General features: G+C 42.3%; 1 protein-coding gene across 2 annotated transcripts in view; it reads left to right on the top strand.

The window, feature by feature from the left end:
• The window catches only part of ATP8B3 (ATPase phospholipid transporting 8B3), a 136,766-nt gene extending 125,828 nt beyond the window's left edge, over positions 1-10,938 (top strand). For both annotated transcript variants that reach the window (XM_033956701.1, XM_033956700.1), the window contains exons 27-28: positions 3,571-3,701; positions 9,968-10,938. In XM_033956701.1, coding sequence (XP_033812592.1) covers positions 3,571-3,701; positions 9,968-10,207 — 371 coding nt within the window. In that variant the 3' untranslated portion in view covers positions 10,208-10,938. The remainder of the gene's footprint in view (positions 1-3,570; positions 3,702-9,967) is intronic.
• The last annotated feature ends 8,327 nt before the right edge of the window (positions 10,939-19,265 follow it).

Below are 19,265 nucleotides of genomic sequence, written 5' to 3'. Positions count from 1 at the left end.
TAGATTTGCTACATTGGCCATTAATTTGCAAGAGAGTCAGTCCAAAAGCCAGAAATAATAATTTAAAAAAACACAGATGATGATCTGAAAGCATTTCTTTGCTTTTTGAATTGATCACACAGCAAAAACAGTGGTGGTGAACAGGTGAAACTTCTATACTTTATTGTTCATAAAGACTCAACACGTACATGTTTTGGCCCTCAGGCCTGCATCACAACACAACTGATGTTCTTCGTACTTTGCTGACGAACACTACATCTGTTTATCAGATTTTGGCATTTAACATTGAATCACCATCTAGGATTGATTTTGATTGTTTTTATCAGTTATTTGAGACTCCTGATGCAGGCCTGAGAGCCGAAACACATACGTGCCAAGTAATTTTGAGCAATAAAGTATAGCAGTTTCACCTGTTCGCCACCACTTTTTTTGGTGTGTGATTTTCACCTTGTGGCGGTGGTTCCCCTTTTTGAATTGGTAACATTCTTCACAGTAATTAAAGACGACACTGTAATTTTCAAATAGCCCTTGGTAATTGTGAAATACGCCAGCGCTTTTAACATGTGTACATATATTATGAACATTTCTCAAGAGAAAGTCTCTCTGAGAATCCAGTTTGACATTTCGCAGGTACAAGCACGCACTCCATACTTTGCATTATCTATGTGTGTGGACAGCAGATATGGGGGAGAAGGGATGCAAAGTAGTGTAGCAAAGGAGTGAATGCATCTAGAAGTCAGGGAGATCACACCCAAAAATTATACTCAGCAATAACATTTATGATCTAACCGACCTATGGTCACCTCCACCTTTGTCACACCTCTATTGCCAGTGGGGTTTAAAAACATAAGAATAGTCATACTGGATCAGACCAATGGTCCATCTAGCCCAGTATGCTGTTTCCAACTGTGGCCAATCCAGGTCAGAGGTACCTGGAAGAAACCCAAATAGTATCAACATTTCATGCTACCAATCCTAGGGCCAGCAGTGGCTTCCCCCATGTCTGTCTCTAGAGCAGGAACTTGTCTAAAACTTTTATGAACCCAAATATGTGAACTGCTGTTACCACATCCTCTGGCAATGAATTCTAGAGTTTAACTTTGGCAGGTGGTATATACAGTAAATACCTTAGTGGAAAGTAAGTGCAGCTGCATTGAATTGTTGATGGGAGGAGGAAGCGGTACTTGGATGTCTAGAAGAACCCTGGATTTTCATCTTCTACGTATATCAGTGTAAAGACAATAGACTGTTTTCAGTCCAATTCTTTATGTGTGAGTTTGCAAACAATTGGACCCCTGAGGAAGGTGTGTTCGCCGAAACACGGACAGTGTAGGGTCCAGTTGGATTTTTACCACTGTATTTTTTTATCATTGTACTTTTTTCATTGAATTTTCATGTTTTTTTATGTCAGTATATAATAAATTATCTCCAGAACATCTGGATCCACAATTTTTTGTTTTTGTTTTCATCAGAGGATTGTTTTCACTGTGGATCATTGGGTCTCCCCATTTTTCTTTGTTGTGCTAGAGTTTAACTATTCATTGAGTGAAAAAAAATTTATCCTATTTGTCTTAAAGGTACAGTATTTCCATATTTAAAATTTTTATTTTATTTCTTCCATTTGTGCGTCACACATACCTATACAAGCTCTATGCGACATTACAGAGGAAGGGGTTAGAAGAGGGTAGGGAGGACTATGGAGGGCAGGAAGGAGTGGAGAGGAGAGAAGCTTGTAGAATATTTCATAGAAATTCCTAACTTTACAGATAGGAGAAAGGTACAGTATTCCATATAACTTCATTGAGTGTCTCCTAGTCTTTGCAATTTTTGAAAGAGCAAAAATAATACATTACTCCCCCGATATTCACGGGGTTTCCGTTCCAGGAATCCCCTGCAAATGTTGAAAAAACGCGAATACGGTTTGTAGCAGGGGGACAGGAGAGGGCAGCCGGAGAGGCAGGAGAGGGCAGCTGGAGCACTAGGCGAGTGAAGGAAATCACTCGTGGTATGCTCCGACCGCCTCTTCCTGTACTAAAGTCGGGCCTCACCAATCAGGAGCTGCTTTGACATGCAGCTCCTGATTGGTGAGGCCCAACTTTAGTACAGAAAGAGGCGGTCAGAGCATACCGTGAGTGATTTCCTTCACTCACCAGCGCTCCGGCTGCCCTCTCCTGCCCGGTCATTCGCGGTCAGAAAAAAACGTGAATGACCGGTACTGCGAATTCACGGGGGAGCACTGTAGTTTCTCTTCTACTCATATTCTGCACCACTCAGGATTTTGTAGACCTCAATCATATCCCCTTCAGTTATATCTTTTGTAACCTGAAGAGCACTGATCTCTTTAGCCTTTCTTCATATGAGAGGAGGTCCATTCTCTTTATCATTTTAGTTGCTCTTCACGGTGGTCCGAATTTTGTTAAGGGTACACAGTAGCACACATACATTTTGAAAACTGAATGTGCATTTGCAATTTTCATCCCCTGACCTAAACCCACCAACAGGAAAGCCTCTGTTTTAATGTGCTTAAAAGAATGCACAATACTTAACACACACATACGTTTAATCAAATCATTTTCCTGGGATTAAATACCTTTAAAAATTTCCTTGACAGAACATAACATAACATAAAAATGTATTTATATACCACAGTACCTTAGCAGTTTTAGGCATTAAACAAAAGAAAATTGAAACAGCGACAATAAAAACAAATGACCTAGAAATTACAAAAATTTCTTAAATAAGTAGGTTTTCAACAATTTCCTGAACTGCTGGTAAGAGACAGAGCTAACCAACAGATTTACAAACTCTTTATCACAAGAAGCTGCCTGAAAAGACAGGAGTCATTGAAAATAGCTCTTGTAGAAATGACCCTTTACCGTTGGAAAAGCAAACAAATTACAGTTACATCTTGGTCATTGTGAATTAAAGAATAAAAAAATGATCCACAAAATAATCAGGTGCTAAACCATGTAAGACTTTGTAGCATATACAACAAAACTTAAATCTGACTCTGGCCTCAAATGATAACCAATATAGTCTTTGGTAATAAGGTGTGACACGATCTGATTTTTTTCAGATTGAAAATTAATCGGACTGCTATGTTTTGTATGATGTGGAGTCTATAAAGATTTTTCTGATAACCCGCTAAGTAAACTATATTACAGTAATCCAAAATACTTAGAATTAACGCCTGCATCAACAGTTTAAAAGAAGAAACATCAAAATATGGCCTAATAGTCTGTAATTTCCACAACATATTGAAACTTTTCCTTACTAAAGCATTTGTAGTTGGATTCATTGTGAAATTTTGATCTAAAATAACCCTTGCACATATTCACCTTATTTTTTTTTTCCAATTCTTTATTCATTTTTAATATTCCTACAATAAGTGTAACAGAATTTATAGCATTTTAAACACAAATACAACACTTAATATTCCGTTAAAACTCTATATCAGAATATATCCCCCTCCCCCCTACTTATTCACCTTAATGCAATGAAACACAATTAAGTATTAACATCTCAGTGCTCATCAGGTGGCATGAATTACTGTTGTTTCTTTTTCCTCAGATGCCAACAGGAATAACCTCAGCAAAGTGTACACCTGGGCCATAATCCTGCTGGCAGTTGTCATAAGCACCATCCCTGCATTGTTTGTCAAGATCATTGCAAAGCTCACAGCTTATAACAGAGCCCAGAAAGTGAGTACTTTTCTGGACTAAGTGAATCGATGACTTCCTACTTATTATGCATGCCATTTCCCCTCATTTGCATGGGCGGATCGGATCGGCTGGGAGATTGATCAGGCAGAAAGTTAGTGAATCGGGTCGGGAAATGATCGCAAATTGGTCAGGACACGATCAGTGAGTTTAGTGAATCTAGGCCTAATTTCTTTGGAAGACATACAGTATAACTGCTAGTCCACAAAGACTTCTGAGGCTGACAAATGTATAACCTCTCTATCCATATACTTTGAAAAACTGTAAAGCCTAACTTGCCTGTATGGATAGTGTCAGGCAGAAATTCCCTGTAACTAGCCTAACACTATCCATATATTGAAGGGATGGAGGGATGACAGAACATCAATTTTCAGCTGCTATTTGGATAAACTAGGATGGCATTTCTGTAACAGTCCTGCCAAGTCTCTCACTTTCAGGGAGAGACTCCCGCTTTTGTGGGTCACCTCCTATGCTCCTGCCGAGGAGCCAGGATCTCCCACTGAACGGCCTCCCTTCCAGTGGCAGCAGGAGAAGCCTTTCTAAAATGTCACCTTCTGCTGCCACTGGAAGGGGAATGTCACCTTCTGCTGCTACTGATAGTGTGGCTGTGGGTGGGGCTAGGTGGAGTTATAGGAGGGGCTGGGCAGGGTTGTAGGTATGTAAGGTGTGGTTATGGGTGGAGCTGGGTAGAGTTATTAGCGGGGTAGGGCGGAGTTATAGGCAGAGTGAGGCAGGCCCTAAATCTCCCACATAGGTGCCACAGTTCAATGCAGTGATAGCCTATTCTATAATGACATCTGGGCACCCAGATTCCGTTATAGAATATAAATGTAACTGGGTATTGGTGCACCTTACATTTAAGTGCTCGCAGTCCTAGAACTAGCATAAGTATGGATGTGTAAATGTGATAAGTTTGTATTCTATAAATTAGATGTATAACTGGGAACCCTTTGTACATGTGTATATCCCCTTGCAGTTATGCACCATAGCACTTATTTGCACCCCTATCGAATAGTGTTTAAGGCACTTACAAATGTAAATACTGATTCTCTTGGCATTTATGCTCACGTAACCTCAGGTGCCTAGTTATAGAATTGCTTTTCACATTGGGTTACCAGATGTCTGGGAAAACCCAGACAAATAAATAAATAAAGATGTCCTCTGTTCAGAGGGCTGTCCAGGTACCTGGAGGGATTTCCAAAATCTGGATTTTATAAGGTCCTGAGGTCAGGGCCGTGTCTGGAGGACCTCTGCGCATGTGCGGACATCAATAGGATGATGTCACATGCATGCCCGCGTGTGCATGACATCATTGTGTCGACATCCACGCAGGTGCAGAGGCCCTCCAGGCGCGGCCCTGAGCTTGGGGAAGGAGACAAGAGGTTTGTATGGGGCAGGACTGGGGGCAGAAAAGGGCATAGCTAGGGGTGGAACAGGGCGGGGCTGGGGCGGAACAGGGGTGTCCTCTTTTATTTAAGACGAAATCTGGTAACCCCCATCGTCACATGTCTAGGTGTGCACCGAGGCAGGTGTAACTGTGTTCATGTATGTCCTGGTAAGAACAGGTACAGATGAAAACACAAAGTTAGGGTTTCTAGCGCCTTCCTTCAATTTTTAAGTTGATGCTACTCCCCCATGCCACGCCACCACTGCTTCTACCCTCCCCCAGTGCCCAGCATATTGTTATAGGGGGAAACACCCTCCAGGGATTCAAGACAAAGTTGGACAAGTTCCTGCTAAACTGGAACGTACGCGGGTGAGGCTGAACTCTTTTTGAGCACTGGTCTTTGACCTGGGGGCCGCCGCGGGAGCGGACTGCTGGGCACGATGGACCTCTGGTCTGACCCAGCAGAGGCAACTTCTTATGTTCTTATTCACAACTTCATTGATTAATAAACTTCATTGGCACCAATAACTGACAATTAATACCTCGTAATTGACGTTACTTGAAAGCTAGCTGCCTAACTTGGTAGATGCATAGCACAAAGTGGCATGTGTCTTGTCCAATGTGTGTAGTTAAAAGAGGGTGTGATTAGGGGTGGATCATGGGCATGTTTTTGAGCTATGCACATGTTTTTCATTTATGCGCTGATGTGCGCACAAGTTAAGCATAGGCATTTTGGCCCAGAAAACCCTGACTTAAATAGGGTGAGCTTAAAAGGCAGTGCTAAGTGTAATTCTATACTGTGTGCATAACTTTTATTGAATCACACTTAGCGCTGCACTAGTCTGGCTCATAGCACATAAAATTAGGCACTATGGCCCATATTCTATAAATGGCACCATTTTTGTAGGCACCAGTAGGCACCCAAGCTAAGTGAAAAATGCTATTTAAATGATGTTCTGATTTTCAAGGTGCCTACTGGCACCTAAAAAGATGGCGCTGGAATCACGCCTCAGTAGGCAGTTTAAGACACCAAATGCCACTGTAGGCGTGGCTAATGCTGGACGTGGCATTAGGTGCTGTAAAGTGCCTATGGAGATATAATTCATGTCAAAAGCAGGTACCAGAAATGTAGGCCTTGAAAACCCTGGCCTATATTTCTAGTGCCTACCTTTGCCAAAGATGCGATTCTCTAAACAGCGCCGTAGTGTGATTGACACACAATCATCGGCCGCTTTTAAGGCATCCGCCAACAACGGCGCCTTTTAGAGAAGCTGGGCCTATATGGTTGATAGTCAAAAAGGATTAACTGGGCAGGAGAGGCTCCTGCCAGCACTTAAGCAGGTAGTGGTGCTGAATATTGCCTGTGACCACCTAGGTACCCTTCGATTAGGGCTGGGACAGTCCAGGGACGGAGCTTGGGCAGAGCCAGTCAGTTAGTCATTTTGCTAATCAATTAAGTAAGCAGATAAAGTTAAGACAGCAAAAGGCTGTCCTAACTTTTTTTAAAAAATTTATATTTATTGAAATTTTTCAAAAGAACCATACCAAGGAATAATCACTTGTTTAGAAATTAACAGAAATAGCTTAATTAACACAATGTTATTATGAAAGGAAATAAAATTATGCATAATCAAGCCCTTGACATTGTGAGAAAGATTTCAGTTGAACATTCAATGAGTAAATCTCTAACCCCTCCTTTTATAAAACCGTAGCGCTGGCCGTAGCGGTAACAGCTCCAACGCTTGTAGAATTCCTATGAGTGTCGGAGTTGTTACCACTGTGGCAGGTGCTAAAAACCACGCTATGGTTTTGTAAAAGGGGATGGGGTAAGGGCTCCTTTTACAAAATGGTGGTAGAGATTTCTACTGCGGTCCAGCGAGGTAAATGCTGTGACACTCATAGGAATTCTATGAGCATTGGAACACTTACCTCGCCGGCCTACAGTAGAAACTTCTACTGCCGTTTAGTAAGACCCAATTCACCAAAAATATCACCTGGATCAAAACATTCTATTCACTATTTGATTTTTTTGGACGCCTCAGCCCCACCACTCCACCGCTGTAATAGTTTTGTTACTGCGGGAAGGCTATGTGGTGCCTCATCATTGGCTGTCCGTTTTTTAATCAATTTTTTTAACCGTGTGTCTCAAATATTGTTAATTGTCTTCAAACAGAAACTTTTTAGTGCAAATGCTAAACCTTATAAAAGTATAAATATTTACTTATCTCAGCCACCTTGGGAGTCAGACCCGACATAAAACAAAATAGGAGTCACACATAAAACAAAATAGGAGTCGGATGACAGCGGCAGCCCCGCGAAGACCCTTGAAACAGCACTCCTGTAGTGCGATACATGTCGGGTCTGACTCCCAAGGTGGCTGAGATAAGTAAATATTTATACTTTTATAAGGTTTAGCATTTGCACTAAAAGTTTCTGTTTGAAGACAATTAACAATATTTGAGACACACGGTTAAAAAAATTGATTAAAAAACGGTGACAACTGGTCAATAGTGACAATTCGTACTTGCATATGAGAATTCATACTTGCCTATTCCACATTCAGTCTAGACAGGATTGCTGGAAGACCTACTTAACTCACAGAAATTGGTCAATGACAATCAATGAACAGTGAGAAACCAACTGGTCAACAGTGACAAATCATACTTGCATGTGAGAATTCATACTTGCCTATTCCACATTCAGTCTAGGAAGGAGTGCTGGAAGACCTACTTAATCAATATCTATAACACCCTACTTGAACAGTGTTTGTCGATATTTATAGCACCCTACTTGATCAGTGTTTGTCAAGGCTGTGCTAGTGGTTGCTGTCCCTCCCGGAAGGGAAGAGCCACTTCCAAGACTGCTCGGCCGAATGCATTTGGAGCGTGGAATGCTATGTCGAGGCAGTAGTGCTTGGTGAAGGTATGCATGGAGGACCAAGTGGCTGCATCACAGATGTCCCCTATTGGTGTGTGGTGCAGATGTGCCGTTGTGTTGGCTATGGTTCTGCGCTGATGGGCGTTGGCTCCCACCTGCGGTTGATGCTGCGCTTTTCTATAGGTGAAGGGGATGCACTCTTATATCCAGCACGAGCGCCTGCGTTTGGTGGCCGGAAGTCCTGGTCTGTTTTGGTCGTAGGAGACGAACAATTGAGGCTTGTCTAATCTGCTGCGTAGTCAGGGCCCGCTCACAGTCCAGGAGGTGTTGCTGAGGTGGCAGTGTGCCTCCCTGTGGGGAGATGTAGAGTGCCGGGAGGCACGCTGAAGCCGCCTTCGGCAAGAATCGGGGGTGGGTTCTGGGTACCACCCTGTTCTCATGAGGGAGTGTGTCGGTAGACACGATAGTCAGTTGGTTTTCTCACTGTTCATTGATTGTCATTGACCAGTTTTCGCTGTTCTGTGAGTTAAGTAGGTCTTCCAGCACTCCTGTCTAGACTGAATGTGGAATAGGCAAGTATGAATTCTCACATGCAAGTACGAATGGTCACTGTTGACCAGTTGGTTTCTCACTGTTCATTGATTGTCATTGACCAGTTCATTGTTCTGTGAGTATTATTGCTCAGTTAACACAGCACTTTATCTAAAACCTTGTTTCCACAACTTTACCTGCTTTGCCTGATTACCTTGCCTGGCTCGGCCTCCACAGCCAGGCGAGGGATGCACAAAGCGCTAAGGCGCAGGTCCAGTCGGTACATCCCTCGGCTAGGGAGTCACCTATATGTGGCTGACTCATCCTGCTTGTCCAAGGAGAAAGTGTAGTTACTTACCTGTAACATAGGTTCTCCGTGGACAGCAGGATAGTCAGCCACACAACCCACCCGCCTCCCCATACGGCCGACCCAGCCACAGCTAGGAACATCCTGGGGATTAGGGGGAAGCAGGGGAAATGGGTAGGGCTAGAGCATGCCCAGTGGGGCCCGGGCACTGCATGTGCTCAGAGAAAAAAAAAAAAAAAAAATCTCTCTGAGCTATTGGAGAGCTTATCTGCAAATTGGGAGGTGTTGGGACAACACCCATATGTGGCTGACTATCCTGCTGTCCACGGAGAACCTACGTTACAGGTAAGTAACTACACTTTATGGTTTATGGTTTAAGCAGGATGTTCATTTAACTTCCAACTATTGAGCATGCTCCCTTTTCTCTAGTGACCACAAGCATATGCCACAGTCACTAGCAGCTTTCTGCCACGCAGATTGATTGTGCTCTATCACTCCTTCATATTGGTTAATTCTTATTGTATCAACCAGAAGAACACTGATATTTGTTCATGCATTTCTGGATGCATTTATGAATATCTAAATTTCGTGGTACAATCTGACCGGACCACAGAAGAAGGTTTGTCATAACCGAAACACGGACTATGTCAGGTCCATACCACAATCCTTCGTTGTGCGTTATATGGATTGATTTTATTTTGACTGCATCGCTTTATTTGTGAAGAATAACTGTTATTAAAACCTCTACATCAAGACCATCGTTTCCACAGTTTCGTTTGTGTTTGGTTTTCCCTCCTTTCTGTGGAACAACTTGGTGTTTTCCTTGTTTTTAGTTTTATTTAATATACCATTCTTCCTCAGGCAATAACAGAGCGGTTCACATTAATAAAATAGCTACCTACTGTATAATGGAAAAGGAGCTCCAATAACTGATAAGAAAGAAAAAACAAAGATTATTAATTATTGTTAACGTTACAGACCATGACCCTAGTAGACTTTCAAGGGGCCCAAACTGTCCAGCTCTATTAAAAAAGACTTTTTTGAAATGATAGAAGGGTTCTGAATTTTAGGTAATTGGTTCTAAATGGACTGAACTCTGTGAAATTATAATTTCTCTAATAACCAATGTCTCCTGTATTCTTACAGAAGCAAGTCTACAGAGATACAACAGTAGAAGAGAATACAGTGGAGCTAAAGTCCCATTTCAAAAGGAATTCCACATTACGGAGATCCAGCTATGCCTTCTCATACCAGGAAGGGTATGCTAACCTCATCACCAGAGGCACTAGCATCCGGAAGAAATCAAAGAGCCTGATGGCAACAACGCCCAAAGCTAATGGTGAAGAGGAAGGGCCCACAGAAGCCCAGTTAATCTCTCAAAAATAGCAACAGTTACAAGGACACGATGGATGACTTTACAAAAATGAATTTTCAGAATTACGTGTCTGGAAATGGGAATATGCAATCCTCCTCTGGTTGCCTACATGAAAGTTTCTCTAAGGGCTCCTTTTACTAAGCTGCGGTAGTGTTTTTAGCGTGCGCTGCAGATTAGTGCGCGTTAACCCCCACGCTACGTGGAAAAACTAATGCCAGCTCAATGGAGGTGTTAGCGTCTAGCGTGCACGCTAAAACCGCTAGCGCAGCTTAGTAAAAGGAGCCCTTAGTGTCTGATCCCATCCTTAATTTCAGGGAGGATACATCGCTGACCACCTTACATCAGAGCTTCCCAAACTGTGGGCTGAGACCCCAAATGGGGTCACAAAACCCACATTTGGAGTCACAACTTGAGTTTGCTCTCCACAGGGGCATCATTATTTTGTACCTCCAAGGGATCACACAATTTTATTTGGCCACTATTATGGGGTCATGGCCACAAAAAGATTGACATGAACTGCCTTGCATCTTACACAGTGTGAAAAGCGCTGTATTCTTGAATGGGACAGCTAGCCCATGCATTAAAGCATTGTGACCATCCCTAATGTAGTGAAAAACCTGGGAATCACTGAACCGCACTGCTTCATTCTTCAGGGAGCCATCTATGACTGTCTACTCTCTGCTGTAAAAGGTCAATTTATTTATATCAGATAAAATATTCATTACCTACACGTTACGTTGAAGATGTCCACTCTGAGCTTATTGATGGCTTTTTCCAGGCATGAAAAGTTTGCAGGGCAAACTATATGACGATACCAGTTTTAGGACACTATGTTAAATTGTGAGAAGGCTCTACTGAAAATGTTGAGCTCTGCCACTAGTGAACAGGGCCTGGTGACCGAGCTGCAAAATTTGATTCCACCTATCAAAATCCTGAGGGGCATAGAGAAAGTGGACAGGGACAGATTTTTCAGACTGTGGGGAACCACTAACACAAGGGGTCACTCGGAGAAATTGAGAGGGGACAGGTTTAGAACAAATGCTAGGAGGTTCTTTTTTACCCAGTGGGTGGTGGACACATGGAACGCGCTTCCGGAGGTTGTGATAGCCCAGAGCACATTGCAGGGTTTCAAGGAAGGTTTAGACAAGTTCCTAAAAGATAAGGGGATTGAGGGTTACAGATAAAAAGAAGAGGTAGGTTACAGAAATAGACAGGAACCACATTACAGGTCATAGACCTGACGGGCCGCCACGGGAGCGGACCGCTGGGCGCGATGGACCAATGGTCTGACCCAGTGGTGGCAACTTCTTATGTTCTATCTGGTGGATTTCTTGTCACCAAAGATACTAGAAGGTGTATTCTCTCTTCAAAGCACTGGCTGGCAGAAAGCAATCAAAAATGAACCCTGCAAAACACTGGACTGTTTCTTAGAATCAAGTAATGCGTACCAAAAAAAAAAAAAAATTTCATGCCTCTTTATGCCAAAAGAAACTCAGAGTGATAAAAATAATTCAACTATCCTTCTCCCTTGAAGTGAGCTAAGGACACACAGTTCTCAGGCATCTTGCAGTCGGTTGGATTTCACAACTCCTGTGCCACTCCCACAGACTTAATTTCGCCAGAAGGTAAAATGATCCTATTGAAGGAAAGCCCTGGAAGCCTGGTTATTATCTTCAAAGGCTGCTTGGACTTGGGCAAAGAATGGTTTATTAAGCATAAGGAGGCTCCCTCATGTGGAGGAAAACAGAATTTGAGATACGAGACTGGAAACAGATACAGTATAATCTCGTTATAACGGACTTCAAGGGACCTGGAAAAACAGTCCATTAGATCCAGAGTCCGTTATGTCCAGAGTTGCATTTTTTCAAAACTTTATTTAGGTCAACTAGAAACAACGTACAATCAATGAACAACAGTCACTGCACAACCATATTAGCAGCATCAAGGAGAAAACTCAGCAAAACATTGGTATGGCACGAAATGATTGCAAAACCAGAACACTAAAAGATGTTCTAAAGCATTATGTCGTACTGTACTGGAAAGAAAAATAATGTCATTTTCTTCTGGGATGCATTTTGATAATATATCACCGGCACGCCAAGCGCCCTGTAGGCGGAGCCTGCATGTCTGTTATAGCCGAACAAAACTACAGCTAAAAGCGGCTCTGGGGACCAAATTGTTTGTCGTTATATGCGAGTCCGCTATATGCGGTGATTTTCTGCATGTTCATAAAGGCACATGGCTGGGACCAGCGGACCTCATCCGCTATAAAAAATATTCCGTTATAAGCGAGTCTGTTATAACGAGATTATACTGTATTGCACAGTTCTACAGCTATTAATGTATTAAATTAGTCTAATAAACAGGTCACAACTGCAGCTTGCTTTTTGACTTTCATTTCTACATATCCCAGTGGACTAATATTGCAGTTCACTGCAGAAATGTAGTGGTCAATGTTCAGATAATGCTTGGTTCCTAAGTAGGTCCCTAAATTTAGAAACATTTTCGGCTGAATGTAAGGATCTAAATATTTCATTAGAATATTGCTTAAATATTTGAAAAGTGAAATTAGGGAACCGAAAAGACCAAGTTTGTATACACTGTCTAGGTCAGAAAAAGGGACGTCCAAATTGGGGTGTTTAGTTTGCAGTGTATTTTACAAAAGGCTTGCTGAAAATAAAGCCTTGTATAAAATACATGAGACTGGGAGACTGGGCATCAAAATGGCCGATGACATTTAATGTGAGCAAGTTCAAAGTGATGCATGTGGGAAAAAGGAACCCAAACTATAGTTATGTGATGCATTGCAAGGTTCTCTGTTAGGAGTCACTGTACAGGAAAAGGATCTAGGTGTATCGTGGAGGATATGTTGAAACCTTCAGCTTAAAGTGCGGTGGTGGCTAAAAAGCAAATACTGTAGAATGTTAGGAAATATCAGGAAAAGAATGGAAAACAAAGATGAAAATGCCCTTGTATTGCTCTATGGTACAGCTGCATCTCAAATACTGTGTGCAATTCTGGTCACCGTATCTCAAAAAAGATATAGCGGAATTAGAAAAGGGCGACAAAAATTATAAATGGGATAGGACAACTTCCCTATGAGGAAAGGCTAAAGTGGTTAGAGCTCTTCAGCTTGGAGAAGAGATGGCTCAGGGGTGATATGAAAGAGGTCTATAACATACTGAGTAGGTGTGAATTGCTTGTTTACTGTTTCCAAAAATACTAGGACTAGAGGACATGCAATAAAGCTACTAAATAGTCATTTAAAACAAAACGGAGAAAATATTTAGTCACATAAAATGTAATTCAACTCACTCTTGGAATTCATTGCCAGAGAGTGTGGTGAAATCAGTTAGCTTAGCAGTGTTTAAAAAAAGGTTTGGATAACTTCTTGAGATGGCTTGGGGAAATCATAAGAACATAAGAATAGCCTTACTGGGTCAGACCAATGGTCCATCAAGCCCAGTAGCCCGTTATCACAGTGGCCAATCCAGGTCACTAGTACCTGGCCAAAACCCAAGGTGTAGCAATATTCCATGCTACCCGTCTCATTGCTTATTCCTAGGATAAGCAGCACAAAATCTGTTTTACTACTTGGGATCTAGCTAGGTACTTGGGACCTGGATTGGCCACTGTTGGATACAGGATACTGGGCTTGATGGATATTTGGTCTGTCACAGTATGGCAATTATTATGTTATTAATCACTAGAAAACCTGGATTTCATGGCATGTGCAGCAGAAAGTCATATTATGACTTAATATGTTAGAACATCTTTTCTACCGTAAGAAAAGTTTAACAACTGCAGGGGCATGGAGGGATTTATTTGGTGGGAAGGCCAGGGTTTTCAAAAAAGGGGAAATGATTATAAGATCCTTCCAATTTTAACTAGTGTGGAACTGCATTTTAGAAAGATGTCCAACTCAAAATATGAACAACCAAGTCAGTACATCACATATCTGCTGCCTTTTCCAAAATACATGAGAAATGGACATTCATGTGCTGGTGACATCCAGCATGAACATCCAATTTACAAACTGAAATGAACAAGGGGCATGGATGACCTTGTGACAGCACAGAAATGTCCACAGTATAAAATGCTCTTCAATTTAGGCTTTTAACTATATATAATCCTGGAACCTTCTAATCAATCTGTTGCATAATCAATAGGTTCCCACAACCTGCCTTTTAATATTTTATTCTAAAAGACCTCAGTGGTACCACTCAAAGGCTTAACATTTCATAGCTAGTGAGATGTATGCCATAATATTTTTAATTTATTATTATTTATTAAAAAATTTATATACTGCATACAACTATGTGGTTTCCATACCACATACATAAAATCTTGTTTCCCTCCGATTATCACAAATAACATAGACATGTCTAAACCAGTGTTCTTCAACCTTTTTACACCTATGGACCGGCAGAAATAAAAGAATTATTTTGTGGACCGGCATTGGTCCGCAGACTGGCGGTTGAAGAACACTGGGCTAAGTCGTGGGACAGACCCTGCCCCCATAGTCCTAATTGTAACACTATTTTTTCCATTCATTTTTCATATATACACACAATATAATCTTATTAACAACGCATCGATTGCACTGCAGACCGGCAGTTGAAGAACACAGTTTTGGGCCTGATGCACATGCTGGCCCTGTGGACCGGTAGGAAATTTCTATGGACCGGCACCGGTCCATGGACCGGTGGTTGAAGAACACTGGTCTAAACAACATTGTTTATAATTTTATAGGGAATAAACCTTGAAATAGTTAACAGATGAAATATATTGTAAGTAGTCCTGAGACAACAAAGACTTACACCCTCTTCTATGAAACTGCGCTAGCAGTTTCTAGTGCTGGGAGCCGCGCTGAATGGCCCGTGCTGCTTCCGACGCTCATAGGAACACAATGAGCATCAGGAGCAGCGCGGGCCATTCAGCGTGGCTCTCTGTGTTCTCTCTGCACTAAAAACCGCTAGCGCAGTTTTGTAGAAGAGAGGGTTAAAGACTAAAATGAGAACTGGCACATTTATTTTGGCAGGCCTTTGCAGGTTCACCCTTGGAACTTTTTTATTTTTAAATAATATTTTGTGTTTTTGTGTATTTGGGTGGTCTGTTGGTTGGGACTTTCCTATCAGGTGTATGGAGTTCTTTTCCAATATGTGATTTTATTTAAAATTGTAAACTACTTAGATTGCATTGTTAATCGGAATAAAGTTGTAATTTGATTAAGAGTCTAAAATTAACTTAAAGGTTATAATTAAACCCTTCCCCCCTTTTTACTAAGCCACAGTAAAGTTTTCTACCACAGCTCGGGGTGCTAATTATCTAATGCTCATAGCGTCGGAGCATTTAGTGCTCTGGGCCATGGTACAAACCTCTACCACAGCTTAGTTAAAGGAGGTGTAAATAAGTAGATAAACAATAAAGAGAATTTAAAAAGTTGACCAGTACGAAGGTGGAGTATAAATCTCACTAGCTATGAAAGGTTAAGCTTTTGAGTGGCACCATTGAGGTCTTTTAGAATAATAAATTACAAGACAGGTTGTGGGAGCCTATTGATTATGCTACATATAATGAAATGGCCACACAGACATCCGTTTGGAGGAATAGCCATAATTGTTAGAGCAACTTGCCGAGAACCAGAGAATGCCTATTCCAATCCTGATGCAGCTCTTTGCAATTTTCTTTCTTTTTTTAAATTGTGAGCTCTCCAAGGACAAAAAAAAAAGGCACACTCATCCAGATTCTGTATAGGTTGTCAACCAACCACAAAATCTATGATAAGGCAGCATTGGCTATGCAGAACCTAGGTGCTTCATTGATACTTGGGGTCCATGGGTCAATTTTAGCAAGCTATGAAAAAGATGCCGGTACTAAGAACCCCTAAGCACCCCCTGAAAAAAAAAAGAGCTCTACAATTAGAACACCTTAATAAAAGGGCTCCAAGGCACTTATGTGCTGTCTTATAGACTAGCCCAGAATGCATTTATGAGTGTGCCAGTCATCTTGGCCCTTACCCACGCAAGGCACCAGTTATAGAGTTACCCTGATAGCTTTAAATGGATATCTTATCTGTTTAAAGTTAGGCAGTCCAAAGTTAGGCAGTCAGCCAACCGATGAATATTTTCCACTGAAATTTCAATGACATGGAAGCAAGTGCAAAGATCACAGTACTCTAGACTTCTGGTCAACTTTCAAAGGAAATGTAGGCACAAATTTTCCGTTTCAAGATTGGGCACAAACCGACCGATATTCAGCACTATTTGACCAGCCAGGAACAGCTACTGGCTGGTTAAATAGTGCTTAGCTGGCTGACTATGAATATTCAGCAGGAAATAGCCAACTATTTCCACTGAATATTTGAAGTGAGAGCCAGCCATGTTATGCAATGGGGTTCATTAAAAAAAAAAAAAAAGGTACAATAATTGCATAAAGTGCTGATTTTCAAAGCTGACTTTCTGGATGTCTTGTTAGATTTCTTAGTCGCTGTGCATCCAAAGTTAGAGGGGGCATGTTAGAGGACTGTTATGGGTGAGCTTAGGGCATGCTTAGCATTTGGACGTCTTGTGGTGAGAGTCAAACATTTCCCAAGATGTCCAGGATGGAACATAGACATCTGGAGCTAAACCTGTTTTAGAAGAATCTAAGGCTCTCGTGCTGTGACGGGAGCAATTTTTGTTTTCTGAGTGATGCTCTGCACAAATAACATGCAAATTATATGCATGCTATTCGTGCAGAGTAGCCCTGGTAAAAGAGGAAGAAACTGTACCTGGCGCCTGCTCAGAAAAGCAATCGTTAGGCACATCTCCTCCGCTCATCCCTCCTGTCAAAATTTAAAAAGTTTTTTTCTGCCCGCCGCTGCTGCTCTCCTTGCCTGCTGAGCTGAGCCGAGCCAGCAGGGAAAGTTCCAAACAGCTGAACCAACAGGGGAAGCACCAAAACTGGCAGCTACAGAAAGTCCTGCCAGCTCAGCTGATCGGGGATTTCCCTGCCACGATCAGCTTAGCCAGCAGGGAGAACAGCAGCACTGGGCAGAAGAAACCCCCTCCCCAATTGGCACAAGGGATGCTCACTTTCTCCTGTCTGAGGAAACTCGCAACACCCCTCCACATCCAAAATCGGCAGGAGGGATGCCCACTTCCTCCTGCCTGAGGACACCTCCGACACGGCTCCACATCTGAAATTGGCAGGAGGGATGCTCACTTCCTTCTGCCAGCAGGCTTGCCTCTTCAAAATTGGTCTTCCCCTTACTGGCGCATCCTGGGATGCACTGGGTGGGGCCTATGATTGGCCCAGACGCCTGAGCCAATCAGGACCTTAGACCCCTCCCAGTGTATTCCAGGAGATGGGGACAGAGAACTATGGGCTAAATTCACAAAGGCATGGATTGGATCCGATCCATGAGGGATCCGATCCGATCCGTGTCCGGGGAGCTGATTCACGAATCACCCTCATGAAAATGAGGGCGATCGGAATCACGCCCCCATCCAACTGCTGGGATCGTTCTCTAGCGACCCCGACACATGTACAGACCATCTGTAGATGGTCTGCAAATGCTTAAGAGCAGCATCCTTTTTTTTAAAACTGGTTTTAAAACTTTTTTGCGAACCCGTGGTTTTAATCTGTGGGTTAAAACCATGGGCTTGCACTGCAGGAAGGGCAGGAGAGATTCGGGGCGAGTTGGGATGGCAGGCAGGAAGATTCGGGGCGAGTTGAGGCAGCAGACAGGAAGATTCAGTGCGAGTTGGGGTGGCAGACAGGAAGATTCGGGGTGAGTTAGGGCAGCGAGTTGGGGCGGCAGGAGAGAGCAGGAGATTCATTTGGGGCAGGCAGGATATCGGGGCTTATAGCAGAGAAGCAGGACAGAGAGCAGGACGGCAGAAGGCAGGGCAGTCGGAAAGGGCTTGAGCGACTGGTCCTCAGTAGTCGCTTGTTTGTGATTGGTCAGCCAAGTTGGTGTTGCAGGGTTTTAGTTAGTGAATCGCGTCCCTGCCTACTTTGCATACCGTTCCCCTTATTTGCATGCGCGGATTAGAGGATGGTCGGCAGAGGGGTAAGTGAATCGGGCCAGGGTAAAATTGGGTCACAAATGGGTCACAAACCAATCGATACATGATCGGTTTGCTTAGTGAATCTAGCCCTTTATATCCTATAGTGCAAACTATAGCAGTGAATAAAAAAATATATACTTGACACCTTTGAATAAGTTTGAGTGATATTAGAGTTGCCCAGGGAATCGCTTGAGAAATGGTTATTTCCCTGACGCAATGGTGATAGGAGCCACAAAATGATGACAGCGTCGGAGTGTACTGAGAAACTTCGGGAATGATCCATTAAGCGTTTGGAGGAATCACTGATATACAAGATAATTACTGCTTATGGACTGTACAGAGAAGCCTTTGGGAATGGTCCTTGGAGCGTTTGGTGTGTTATGATTGTAAAGATACAAGACAACTACAAATCACAAGTATATAAGAAACGTCCAGAAAAGATAACCATATGTATGTCTTACACTGTAAGAAATTGTCTGAGATTGAGAAATTATACTAATTGTTATTTGTTTGATTTTTGAAAGATGAATTTTGTGCGCACTATATGAAACATTGTTGAAGGAATGTTTGAACTTTGAGCACCAGAAGGGGGATTTGTATGCCAGTGACTGAGATAGGGAGTTTGGAGGGATCTTTGGATTTCTCTATATGACTCCCAAGTATTGTCCAATCTGAGACTTTTCCTACCCTCTGGTTTGCTTTAATGAAATGGTCTATATTAGATGTTAAAAGGAGTAGTCAAATACTTGCTATTTGTAGGTAAGCTCTTATGGGCTTCCTCTAGTTAGTAGGTGAATTCCGTCTGAGTTTAAAAAAAAATATTTTGAGTGTTTATAACCTAATACCCCTATATTTGATATCCTGCGTAAATAGGAGGCCTATTTTTGATTGCTATATACTTAACCAGCCAGTGCTGAATATTGACTTGACTGGTTAAATTCTAGCTGCTAACCTCCCCCCCCCTCCCCAATATTCAAATGCCAGTCACCGGGAACAGCTTGGCATTGAATATCTG

This window comes from Geotrypetes seraphini, chromosome 8 (genome assembly GCF_902459505.1).
Source record: "Geotrypetes seraphini chromosome 8, aGeoSer1.1, whole genome shotgun sequence".
NCBI classification, from domain to species: Eukaryota; Metazoa; Chordata; class Amphibia; order Gymnophiona; family Dermophiidae; genus Geotrypetes; species Geotrypetes seraphini.
This window is presented reverse-complemented; position numbering and strand designations above follow the sequence as displayed.